At 46.8% G+C, this 13,248-nt stretch overlaps 1 protein-coding gene across 5 annotated transcripts in view; it reads left to right on the top strand.

Annotated features, from left to right (window-relative positions):
- PLEKHA2 (pleckstrin homology domain containing A2) overlaps positions 1-9,781 on the top strand; it is a 115,725-nt gene extending 105,944 nt beyond the window's left edge. For all 5 annotated transcript variants that reach the window (XM_058194486.1, XM_058194488.1, XM_058194485.1 and 2 more), the window contains 2 exons: positions 4,706-4,783; positions 8,986-9,781. In XM_058194486.1, the coding sequence (XP_058050469.1) occupies positions 4,706-4,783; positions 8,986-9,354 (447 nt within the window). In that variant the 3' untranslated portion in view covers positions 9,355-9,781. The remainder of the gene's footprint in view (positions 1-4,705; positions 4,784-8,985) is intronic.
- Positions 9,782-13,248: the final 3,467 nt, after the last annotated feature.

Below are 13,248 nucleotides of genomic sequence, written 5' to 3'. Positions count from 1 at the left end.
AGGCATGTGGTAACAGAAGGCGGTCCCGAAGATATCCCGGTCCTATGCCATGGAGCGCTTTAAAGGTGGTAACCAGCACCTTGAACTGCACTCGGAAAACCACAGGTAGCCAGTGCAGCCTGCGCAGGATCGCACAGCCGATCCTGTCCAAAACGGGGAGCATTTCACCCCTGCCTTAGAATCATACGAAGTCAAGGTGTCAAGGTGGGGCAGAAATAGAGTCAAACACCAAAGGAGTTGTCCAGGTGTATGTTTGGTGCCCATGCTTTGTTGAAGGTCTGAGTTTAGGGATAGGAGTAAGGATAGGGGTATAGGGGTACGCTAGGATTAGGATTAAAAATAAGAATAATAAGAATTTCCGACAATAGAATAGAATAGAATTTTTAGTGGCCAAGTGTGATTGGACACACAAGGAATTTGTCTTTGCTGCATATGCTCTCAATGTACATAAAAGAAAAGATACGTTCATCAAGATACAACATTTACAACACAATTGATGGTCAATATATCAATATAAATCATAAGGATTGCCAGCAACAAGTTATAGTCATACAGTCATAAATGGAAAGAGATTGGTGATGGGAACTATGAGAAGATTAATAGTAGTGCAGATTCAGTAAATAGTTTGACAGTGTTGAGGGAATTATTTGTTTAGCAGAGTGACGGGAAAAAACTGTTCTTGTGTCTAGTTGTTCTGGTGTGCAGTGCTCTATAGCATCGTTTTGAGGGTAGTGGTTGAAACAGTGTATGACCAGGATGTGAGGGATCTGTAAATATTTTCACGGCCCTCTTCTTGATTCGTGCAGTATACAGGTCCTCAATGGAAGGCAGGTTGGTAGCAGTTATTTTTTCTGCAGTTCTAATGATCCTCTGAAGTCTGTGTTTTTCTTGTTGGGTTGCAGAACCGAACCAGACAGTTATAGAGGTGCAAATAACAGACTCAATAATTCCTCTGTAGAACTGAATCAGCAGCTCCTTGGGCAGTTTGAGCTTACTGAGCAAAGTCAATGGGGAAAAAGTGAGATTTTTTTAACAATCATGTCACCCCTAGTTTTTTTCTTTTGATGTGTGGACTTATAATCGCACAAAACATGTAGCTTGAAGAGACCCCGAAAAGCTTTACCTATTTTTCTCCAAAAAAACACCCTACAGAAAATGTCCTGCCTGGCTATTTTCTTTCATTTGCACTCTCTGTGGGTGCTTTAAAGAGTAGGAAATCCAAGTGGAGGTCAGCAACCTTTGGTCCTTTGCAATGACCCAATTCCGCGGAAGGAAAATTGTGCAGGATACCAATAGGTATACCCATCTAAATGTGAATTTTTATGTGAATGATTTGGAAGGGAAGAGCATAATCAACGGAGTAAGTACAGAAGATTTTAAGAATGACATTTGCAATGCAGATTGCCGGGGCGTTGGCGGGGGGGTGGGTGGGTTGCACCTGTCCAGGAGTTACGGTTGGCTGTGTTTTGTTTACTGGGTAAACAACTGTGCGGAGAGCAGTTGTGCAAGAGAGCGTGGCTCCCATCTGTTTGAGGAAGACCATGGTTCTGCAAGAGGATGTATTTTGGTTAGACTTCTATTCCTGTGATTTTCAGCTACATGAGCCTTGACTTCTTTTTGATTAGAGCAGGGCTCTCCAAATTTGGCAACTTTTAAGACTTGTGGACTTCAAATCCCGGAATTCCTCAGCCAGCCTTGGATTTGAAGCCCATAAGTCTTAAACTTGCCAAAGTTTGGATACCCCTGGATTAAAGTATATAGTGGAGCCATCGACTGAAGCAGGAGTGAAATCCATCAGGTTCTGACAGGTTCTGGAGAACCGGTAGCGGAAATTTTGAGTAGTTCAGAGAACCGGCAAATACCACCTCTGGCTGGCCCCAGAATGGAGTGGGAATGGTTGATTTTGCAATATCCTTCCCCCAGGAGTGGGGAGGGAATGGGGATTTTGCAGTATCCTTCTCCTGCAAAAGAATCCTTCTCCTTCATCTCCTCCCTTGAGATGAAGATGGTACACCCTCCACTATCCATGGAAGGTCTCTAGAGACACTTGACTGTACCCCAACAAATCAGTCGTGGCTTCCAGGATAAGAAAGATGGGCTGTTCCTGGTCTCGCTTAACCTTGTCTCTGCTGGTTGCAGCAATTGTCTTTAACCTGGGGTGGGATTCAAAAATTTTAGCAACCAGTTCTCTGCCCAGTTGCTAGGCAGGTGTGGCCATAGTGGGTGTGGCCTACTAATCCTACCTCATATTTTCACCCTCCCCAGGCTCCCCCGGGCTCCGGAGGCCGGAAACAGGCCCATTTCTGGACTTGCAAAACTTCCAGTAGGCCTGTTCTTTGCCCTCCCAGAGCCTCTGTGTGGGCCCTGCGCTTACCTGGCATCCAAAACGGGCCGCGTGGAGACTCCAGGAAAGGGAGGGGCGGGGTGGGTGGGCCAGCCAGTCCTTGCAACTACCAGTTTAGCAAACCAGATGTAAAAATTAGCATCCGGTTCGCCTGAACTGGCCTGAACTGGATGAATCCCACACCTGCTTTAACCTGAGTATGGAATCTCAGGTTAATCTTTAACCCGAGTATAGAATTCTCAGCCAATGGAGTCAAAGAAAATTCCTATACATCAGCTGGGGGGGAGGAAGAATCAGAATAGCAAAAATAGTTCCATTCCCTGAATATTTTAGTTGTGATCCTGTTGTTGTTTTTTCTTCTTTTTTCGTTTTTTATTTCATTTTTCTTTTTTGTCTTTTCTCGTCTAGCTTGTATATACTTATTTATTTTCTGGGCACTCAAGCAATCAATTTAAATGCAAACAGCCAGTTATTAGTCACCCGTGGGGTTTTCTGTTGACCTTGCATGGCTTATAGTCCTAGTACTATAGTGATCCTGTTAATTTTAATTTAGTGTGTGTGCTTACGGCTAAATGCAGTACTGTAAATCGATACAATATAATACACTTCAGCATTCAATCTTCACAATATCAGCTACTATCAACAGAAAACGGTAAAGTAACCAAAACAAGACATTTCCTACAGCTATTAATATCAGCATCAAGCAATTACAACCAGATGTATGAGCTTCATAAAGGACTTGCAAAAAGATACATTTTAAGGGCTTTTTAAAACTTCAGGATATTTCCTCCCAGATATTAATCAAGACAGAGTTCATCCAGAGGGCAAAATGCTGTTAGATTAACCACTTCTATGTTTTGGAAAAAAAAGTATTTATCAGAATCTAGCAAGATCTGCATTTTTGCTAAGTGAGATTTATATACATATCTTTAGTTCCAAATCTCATATCTGCCCTCTGGTGGATCTTTTCATAGTGTCCAGAATTTACGTAGGACGTTGACAATTGAGGAGAAAGTTTTAGAAAGGGCCTTTCCTCACTTTTTTATTTTATTTTATTTATTTATTTATTTTGTCACAACAGTATATATAAGCATAAGCATGAAAGTAACTATATAATATATAAGCATATATATATAAGCGTAAGCATGCAATAACTATATTAATTGGATATAATGAAAGAAAACAATAGGACAGGAACGGTAGGCACGCTTGTGCTCTTATGCACGCCCCTTACGGACCTCTTAGGAATGGGGTGAGGTCAATAGTAGACAGTTTTTGGTTAAAGCTTTGGGGATTTTGAGAAGAGACCACAGAGTCAGGTAGTGTGTTCCAAGCATTAACAACTCTGTTACAAAAGTCATATTTTCTGCAATCAAGATTGAAGCGGTTAACATTAAGTTTAAATCTATTGTTTGCTCTTGTATTGTTGTGATTGAAGCTGAAGTAGTCTTTAACAGGAAGGACATTGCAATAGATGATTCTATGAGTTAAACACAGGTCCTGTCGAAGACGGCGGAGTTCTAAGTTTTCTAAACCTAAGATTTCAAGTCTGGTGGCATAAGGTATTTTGTTGTATTCAGAGGAGTGGAGAACTCTTCTTGTAAAATATTTCTGGATATTTCTACCCACCTTTTAGGTTCCTTAAGAGATGCCACAATTGAAGAGAAGTCAACAATTCCAAGGTTATAAAAAAATAATAATTCTGAACTGTGGAATTGTTAGGTTTTAGAATAGTCAAGGTTGGAGACCTAGTGGTTCAATAGTGTGGTTAGGACACTGAGATGGAGTTTAGCAAACCTACGTTCGAAACCCAAGTGCTGCCATGGGGAGGGGTTGAGCTCCCATCCTTTACTCCAGCTCCTGCCAGGGAAATGAAAGGAGCCCCCAACTGGGCGTCCCCCCCAGGCAACAGCGATGTCACCAGCTAATCCTTCCAACTAGTGGAATTCAAAATTTTTTACTACCCATTCTGTTGGCGTGGCTTGGTGGGGGTGGTTTGGCTTGGTGGGTGAGACAGGGGAAGGATACTGCAAAATTTCCGTTCCCTCCCCACTCCTGGGAGAAAGATACAGCAAAATCTCCATTCCCACCCTACTCTGGGGCCAGCCCATTTACCGGTTCTCCGAACTACTCAAATTTTCCGCTACCAGTTCTCCAGAACCTGCTGAATAGCATCCCTGCTTTCAACCCAGAAGCGCCTCTATGTTTCTGACTTGTGCAGAACTTAATGGGTCCAACTGTAAATGAATGTGAAGCAGACTTTTTCAGATTTAAAAAGGGAAATAATTTGTCAGAAAATGTCCATGAATTTAAATTCACAGTGTTCTGGATGGTATGTTTTCCCTTTTTCTTTTCTGATAGGCCTACAGCCCTGAAGACATGAAAAGCTGGATCAAAGAGATTACCGGTGCGGTGCAGGCGTTAAAGAGCTGTCCCAGAGTAGGTCAAATTCTTTCCACTTTGACTGTGGCATCCGTTCACTTTCTTTTTTTCCCCCTTGCGTTTTGCTTCTTTGAAGCGGAGGTCATCTGTTTTCATAATTTCAAGCAAACATTTGAAAAAGAGCTCATTTCCAGAAGAGTTTTCTCCAGCCATCTGAGTAAATAAATAAATACATACCGCAAATAACAAGATCACAAATGGACTGCAGGGAACACCAGGGAAAATTAGAGGCCTGGGTCGTTCAGCTATCTGCAGCTTTGGGCCATGATCATGAGATGTTTGGCCAAACGTTAGAGTTAGGTAACTTCTCAAACAATCCAAGCTCCAGAAAACTTTTAACTCTCTTTCCAATCCCCAAAATTTTGAGATTTGTCTCTGTTTGTTTTAAGCCAAGGAGTCCAGGGCATGGGTGAAGTGTCTTAGCAAAGGATTAAAATGTAATTCTCAGAAGACTCAGCCCCATGATGAAGAATGAAGGAGTTGTAGAACATCAACTCCTTCATTCTTCCAGTCATATCTATACACTCTACCAGAGTGGAGAGGCAGGGAATGCTACAGATCCCCTGTCCTAAGAAGGTCCATCTAGTGCAGGGGTCACCAACCTTTCGGATCTCAGGGACCACTAAATTCATAATTTTAAATCCCACGGACCATTAATATAATCTGCCTAATTACTGGCTGGGTGGGTGTAGTTAGATGGTCATGTGACTGGGTGGGTGCGGCCAACGCGATGTCACTCACGTCAAGGGGTGTCTCAATGACCTCCACTTGCCCCTCCCCACCCAGCTACCCCTCGCCTCCCCACCTCGGCTCTTTAGGGCCCCAGCAGGAAGCAGTTGTTGGAGCTAAGCAGCCACCAGGAGAAAGAGTTGGCAAAACAGCTGGTTCAGTTCAAATTGGATCTGACCAAGAAGGAGGCTCAGCAGAAGCACCTCACTGAGGAGTAGGAGCATAGACTGTCCAAGCACAGGGAAGACCTGCAGGAGGGCAAGGCCAAGTACCAGTGCCTGGAAGCTCAGCGAGCTGACATGGTCAGCCAGTTCCAGGCCACGATGCAGTCCCACTGGAACAAGGTCCTCCAGCTCTTCGCCACCAGCAGCACTTCCCTCCAGCCTTCGCCCAAAGCCCCACACCAGGAGGCTGAAGCAGACCCCCAAGTTGGAATTTCTTGCCCCCTCTGATTCACACAAGAAGACCCCAAAGGGGGAGACTCTCTGCAGCAACACAAATGTTCTTTGCATGTATTCAGCCCAGGGGCCGTAGTTTGAGGACCCCTGCAATATTAAAAAATGCAAATAATTTTTCTGTGGACCACCAACATTTTCTCCTGGATCATCAGTGGTCCATGGACCACCAGTTGGTGACCGCTGATCTAGTGGGAGCAAGAGGAAGGACCTTCTCTTTGGTGGCCCTCTCCCTGTGAAACATCACCCCTGCAGAGATAAGGTTGGCTTCCACCTTGAGATTCTTTCAGAAGGCCCTGAAAACCTGGTTCTGCCAACAGTCTTGGGTGCCCCAGAGTGATATGGAGCCCATAAAATGGCTCAATTTGATTGTTGTCACCAGGGGATGGAGGGTTATTGGCTTTTTGTATTGGGGCTCTATCCTTGTAAGTTGCCCAGAGTCCCCAAGGGTGAGTTGGGTGGCTCTATAAATTTGCTTAAATAAATAAATAGAACTAACAGGCTGAGGGAAGGTCCCAGCTTTCCTCATCCTATCTTGTCTCTTTAAAATCCAGCTAGCATTTCAAGCACCCTGTTCCAGGTAGCCAACATCTGCAATCACCGTCACTGGATAACAATGAAAGATGGGATTCTCGGGAAGCTGAATTTTGTGCTCAGCGATGTGTAGTACAACTTGCCATCAAAGCCGTGCGCACCCTTAGTTTGCAGCCATCATGGTGGTTGCAAACATAATTGCTACCATTTTATGATGAGAGCTTATCTTAAAGTTTGGTAATGTTCGTTAGGTGAAGATCTCACACTTCTCCTGTCATGCTGAGGCACCATGCGGTCCAGCTCCACAACCATCTTGCCCAAGCAAAGCATGCAGCATGCTCTGAGACCACAGCATGCTCTGAGTGGTCTCAGAGCACATGAGTCGGGGCTGCTTGATTATAGCAATAGCACTTAGACTTATATACCGCCTCACAGTGCTTTACAGACCTCTCCAAGCGGTTTTACAGAGTTAGCTTATTGCCCCCAACAATCTGGGTCCTCATTTTACCCACCTCGGAAGGATGGAAGGTTGAATCCACCTTGAGCCTGGTGAGATTCAATCTGCTAAATTGCAGGCAGCCGGCAGGCAGCAGAAGTAGCCTGCAGTACTGTATTCTAACCACTGCACCACCGTTGCTCATATCACTCACTCCTGCCTTGTCTCCGTGGCACGAAGCAGGGATTAAATGCTCCCGGTTCGGTCCGGTTTGCCCGAACCAGTAGTAAAAAATATTTTTAAAAAAGTTCTGACGATCAGGTGAGCAACATGCAATTGTCGGAACTTTTTTTTTTTTTAATTTGAATTTATATCCCGCCCTTCTCTGAAGACTCAGGGCAGCTTACATTGTGTTAAGCAATAGTCTTCATCCATTTGTATATTATATACGAAGTCAACTTTTATTGCCCCCCCAACAATCTGGGTCCTCATTTTACCTACCTTATAAAGGATGGAAGGCTGAGTCAACCTTGGGCCTGGTGGGGCTTGAACTTGCAGTAATTGCAAGCAGCTGTGTTAATAACAGACAGACTTAGTCTGTTGAGCCACCAGAGGCCCTTGTTAAGCATTTTTAAAAAATGCTTTAAAAAGGCTTTTTTAAAAAGTTCCGAAGATCACGCGTCACTCGGAATTTATTTATTTTTTACTTTTTACTTTTTAGGCATTTTTTTACTACCGGTTCTCCGGAACCAGTAGTAAAAATGCTTTAAAAAAGTTTTTTAAAAAAGAGGCTCCGGCGATCACAGCTGTGGCGCGTGATCGTCAGAGCCTTTTTTTTTTTTTTTTTACTTTTTTAAAGCATTTTTTTTACTACCGGTTCAGCCGAATAGATTTTAAAAAAACGCTTTTAAATGGTTAAAAAAAAAGATTGCACGCCACAGCTGATCTCTCTCTCTCTCTCTCTCTCTCTCACACACACACACACACACACACTGTTCTACTTACCCCATGTGTCGTGTCCCACTCCTCCGCTGACGGCCGGGTCAGGGAAATCCGAATCAGGCGTGCCTCTGCAGCTCTGCCAAAGTCCTAGCAAAGTTCTCAAGGCAGGCAGGAGACCAGAAAGTGACTTCAGCAAGATATGTTTAGACTTTGCCTGACTCAGAGAATGCCAGAAAGCAGATCCTTTATATAGGCCATGGGGTGTGGCTCCATGACTCAGCACTTATCCAGGCCTGCCCCTCCCTTCCTTCTGTTGCCTCTGTCTATCAAGTCTTCTGACGCGAGGGTCACTCCAGTCTGCAGCTGTTGGTAATTGACCTTCCTCAGGCTCACATGCTGTGGGGGAGGGGGAGGGGTCTAGTTGCTCCGTTTGCCTGGGCATGGAGCCAGGGCTGGGGGCTGGAGGCGCTTCTTCTTCCTCAGCCTGTCTGGGCATGGAGCCAGGGCTGGGGCCGGGAGGCATGCTAGGACATTCCTCAGCGTTCGGAAGCAGATAAGAAGGCCCCGGCTGCGGGGAAAGCGGACGAGGCACAACACCATGCTTCCTTTGGCATGCACTGCATGCATGCGCACACCTCACATTTGGTGCGTGGAGCGCACTGCGCATGCGCAACCGGCGAACCGGTTCAGATTTCACCACTGACACAAAGGCAGAGAGCTGCCCCCAAAACAGCAATGAGCCCCAAGTGGAGGGTCTCATCTGTGGGCGGTGGCTCTTTAGAAGACGAAGTGGCGGGTTGTGCTGTGCACCTGCAGGCCAGGAGGGTTTGGAACGTGCTAGGTGCAGAATTGGGGCTGGATCATCATGACTTGCTATGGGCTGAGACTGTTGAAGCTGGAGATCTGGAGATCCAGTGAGCGAAGAAAGGAGGCAAAAAATACTATAAAGGTCGCTTTGACAGCTGCTGTTTTGAAAATGGGTTCCAAGTTTATTATTTTAACGCCGTAGTAATTTTGAACGGTCGCTAAACTGACCGACGGAACCCAAGGACTACCTGTGTTGATTCTCAACTGCCGCTGATCTTCTGGTTTTTGCCTTGCAGGAAATGCCTTTGGTGAGATCCGTGTCGATGGATAAGCGAGGAAGCCCAACCTTGTCCGGCTCCACCGCGGCCTCCATAGCATGGCTGAAGCAGCGAGGAGAGGAGCCCAAAGCTGGCCAGAAAGTTCCTTCCACTTCTTGCTGGCTACCTTGGATGCCCGTGCCGCAGCTGGAAGAGAAGCAGCTGCCGGCATCCAAGGAACAGGCCGAAGAGGTGAGCAACTCTGGGTTTGCCCCTTTGTCTGCAGAGCGAGAAGCTGGAGAGACCCAGGTCCGGCGTTTCCGACACAGGTCGGAGCCCCAGAACTTCAGAGAGCGCCGTTTTCTGATTGACTTGGAGGATGAAAACATCAGAACCTCAGACGTGTGACGATGCAGCAAAGTGGATGTTGCCGGGAAACGGGCGTTCTGAGGATGGGATGTCCTGGATGAACAATTGCTAGCTTGCGCCAGCTCCGAATGCAGAGAACAGAGACTGCCAACAAAGTTAAAGCTAAGAAGGATCTACGCTTGCGCGTCGGTTGCTGAAGTCTTCTCAAGACCCAGCCTAGTGCCAGAATGTTCGCGATGGTCCTGCGTCGAGTCTTTTGAGGATACCAGAACCGTACAAAGGAGTTTACCCCGTTCACCATGGGAAGCTGTTCGTTATGCCCTCGTGGCTTCCCGTCTGGGAAGGGAAGGGAAGCCGACAGTTGGAGGCCTTGATAAACATGTCGCGTTCCTGTCTGTTTGCTTGTGCAAACTAGAGTTTTACTAGAGTTACCCGGAACATACAGCAACATAGTAGATCTACTCTTTCTGTTCTGGTAGTAACAACGGTGTGGTTTTTGCTTGAGCAGTGGATGAATTGAAGGCAGTTCACCTTGTTTAATGTCCAAGGCAAGGAAGAGAGCTTGCAATCCTTCCTTCCTTCCTTCCTTTCTTCCATCCTTCCTTCCTTCCTTCCTTCCTTCCTTCCTTCCTTCCTTCCTCTCTCCCTCCCTCCCTCCCTCCCTCCCTTCCCTTCCCTTTCCTTTCCATGCTCCCTCCCTCTCTCCCTTCCCTCCCTCCTTCCTTCCTCCGTCCCTCCCTCTGTCCTTCCCTTTCCTTTCCTCCCTCCCTCCCTCCTCCCTCCCTCCCTTCCCTTCCCTTTCCTTTCCATGCTCCCTCCCTCTCTCCCTTCCCTCCCTCCTTCCTTCCTCCATCCCTCCCTCTGTCCTTCCCTTTCCTTTCTTTCCTCCCTCCCCTCCCTCTTTCCTTTCTCCCTCCCTTCCCTTCCCTTCCTTCCTTCCACTTTCCTTTTCCTCCCTCCTCCTTCCCTCCCTCCTTCTTCCTTCCTTCGTCCCTTCCTCCTCCCTCCCTCCTCCTTCCTTCCTCCCTCCCTCCTCTCTTCCCCTTCCCTTTTCTTCCCTTCCCTTCCCTCCCTCCCTCCCTCCTCCCTCCCTCTGTCCCTCCCTTCCCCTTCCCTTTCCTTTCCTTTCCTTGCCTTCCTCCCTCCCTCCCTCCTTTCCTTTTTCTGAAAGACGATAGTCTCAGATGATAATATGAGGTTCTGGTACTTACCTGAGTTACAAGCTAGTCAAGATTTTGAGCTCTTCATAATATAATCATTTGTAGCAGGTAGCTTGGCTATCAGAAAGCAACACGGCAGGGTGAAAAACATTGCCTGACAAATCCTAAGACAATTCAGGCTGGCAATAAGGTATACATAAAATCTAGACTGAAGAAAGGGATTTTCAAGAGAGAGGAAACAGAGCAAGGACATCCTCATTGAAACGGCATCTTTTTTCAGTCCTCCTCTGGGGTCTGTGCGACTGTGAAAAAAAATGATGGAGGTACCAAAAGGTGTTGTTGTTTTTTCCCCATAGTGAATGTCAAATGGTACTTTGAGCAATGAGGTTTTCATATTCTGGGTAGACATTGACACTTAGGACTGAGTAATTCTTTTAATGACTGCCCAGGATTCATGAAGATTTCAAAGTGGGGTCTTTCCTGGTAAACTTTGGATCCTGGGCACCTGGGAGAGGGTGTGAGCCGGTGGTACCCCCTGGCACTTCGATCTATTGCGATGGTGATGAACATCTTGCAAAAGGAGCAGGAAGGTCCTGGGTCTCATTTAGCCTTTGCAAGACTGCTTCCTCCTCCTTTAGCATTTCCAAGGACAGCTGGGCTGGGAGGGCAGAGGAAATTTAAGTCAGAAAACGTGGGAGTCGGGAATACCAGGTGGGATACCTGTCCCACCAAGGAGAAGAAAGGATGATGAAGAAGACAACCGAAGCAAAGAACCAGCCTTCCAAAACAAAGTCCAGCTTCTTTGCTTTCTTTTCATGTTATGTCTTTCCCAAAGTGGGACCTTACAAGCTCTGACTACTACCATGCTTTCATTTCAGGAAGGTTATGATGAAGGAAGAGGAGTTCCTAGTCTGTACTAAGTCAGCAGGTAGAAGGTACAGGAAGCTCTGAATGATGAGTAGAGGCAGGAGGAAAGCTCTCCTAGATACAGGAGTGGGCTGCTGGGGGTTTGCAGGAGTTCGGAAGAACCTCTAGCTAAGATTCTGTGCAGTTAAGAGAACTCCCCAAATCCCACTCCTGGCTGGTCCCCACCCCGTCCCTCCCAGGAGTCCCCACACGGCCCGTTTTGGATGCAGGTAAGTGCAGGGCACGCACAGAGGCTCGGGGAGAGTGAAAAACGGGCCTACTGGAAGTTTGGGAATGCTGGAAATAAGCCCATTTCTGGCCTCTGGAGCCTGGAGAGGCTGTTTTCACCCTCCCAGAGGCTGAAGGAAAGCCTCCGGAGCCCGGGGAGGGCAAAAACACCCCCACCTCCTCCGCCGTGGTGCAGGAGGCCGACTAGGCCACGCCCATCATGTCCACGCCCACCCAGCAACCAGGCAGAGAACCCCTTGCTAAAATTTTATAAGCCCACCCCTGCCTACATAGATCTATTATTTCCCAGTACGATGGTTCCATCTTACTCTAGCTCAGTGGTTCTCAACCTTTATAGTGCTGTGACCCCTTTAATACATGCTGCGACCCCTTTAATACAGGACGGAAGCATTAAAGCGGAGACTCCTCCCCTATTAAGTTTATCGCGCCTGAAGCCAGATTAGGCGAGCGATTGGGAGTGATTGCAGCTGGCTTGAGAGCAAAGATTTCTCTCTTTTTTAATTCATTGCGCCTGAAGCCGAATTCGGCTAGCGATTTGAAGAGCCTGCAACTGGCTTGTGGAGTCAACCATTGGAGCGCGATTCTTCGACTTGCAAGTATACTTCCCATATTTCCGATGGTCTTAGGCGACCCCTGGCAAATTGTCATTCGACCCCCAATGGGGTCGCGACCCACAGATTGAGAACCACTGCTCTAGCTTGACGTTCTCTCGGTAAACGAAAACAATTTCAGGAGACGTTGCGAGCACATCAGTGGCGGTACAGATTTGCATCTGTAAATGCACGGCGCTAATCTTGCCTTCCACTCGTTGGCAGGAAGCATGCTTTGGAGCAGATGAGAAGGAAGCGCGCTCCCTGTTTTGAGCCATAGGCTTACGGTTCAATCCTGTGTTCAATTGTGCAAAGACTACTTACTCTCTCGCAGAATGTGTGAATGTCTGTGACACCAAGATACTCAGGTGTGCATTTTTTTGTACTTCAGTTGATTCAGGAATAAGACTGTTTTTGTTTTTGTTTTTAAAAAACAACAAAGATGCAGTATGATCTCTCCTATTGAGCCAGGTGGGTTATTTTGCGGTTGCTTCCAGATTCCTGCCAAGCATTTGGCAAAATAATATTTACTGGAGATGTGAGGCGGTAGGTGAATTGGAACCCCTGATCATCGTGGGTTACTGCAAGGGAAGAATAGGGGCTGAAATAATCTGCGTTATTCTTACCTCCTGAAAAGAAAAAAAGAAACTCTTAATTGCAACCTTTGCAATTTAAGGAAATTGAAATCATTTGCATCTTTCTTTCTCCCCCCCCCACCTCCCTTTCGGATGTCATCGAATTCTTGCGATGGGCATAACTTGATCTAGAGCCTTTTGTGAAGGCTGCTATTCGGACTTGGAAGTAAGCTGCTAAAAATCATTTAAGACGGGGGTGTCAAACTCAAGGCCGGCGAGCTGGATCTGGCCCGCGGGCTGTTTAGATCTGACCCACGGGGCCGTCCTGGAAACAGCAAAGGACCGGCCCATGGTGCTTCCGCCAGTGAAAATGGAGATCAGGAGGACCGCACATGGCCCTCCCAAGCTCCGTTTTCACTGGCTGAGGGTTGCAGGAGGCCGTTGCAGCCGAAA

This window comes from Ahaetulla prasina, chromosome 9 (genome assembly GCF_028640845.1).
Source record: "Ahaetulla prasina isolate Xishuangbanna chromosome 9, ASM2864084v1, whole genome shotgun sequence".
Classification (NCBI taxonomy): domain Eukaryota; kingdom Metazoa; phylum Chordata; class Lepidosauria; order Squamata; family Colubridae; genus Ahaetulla; species Ahaetulla prasina.
This window is presented reverse-complemented; position numbering and strand designations above follow the sequence as displayed.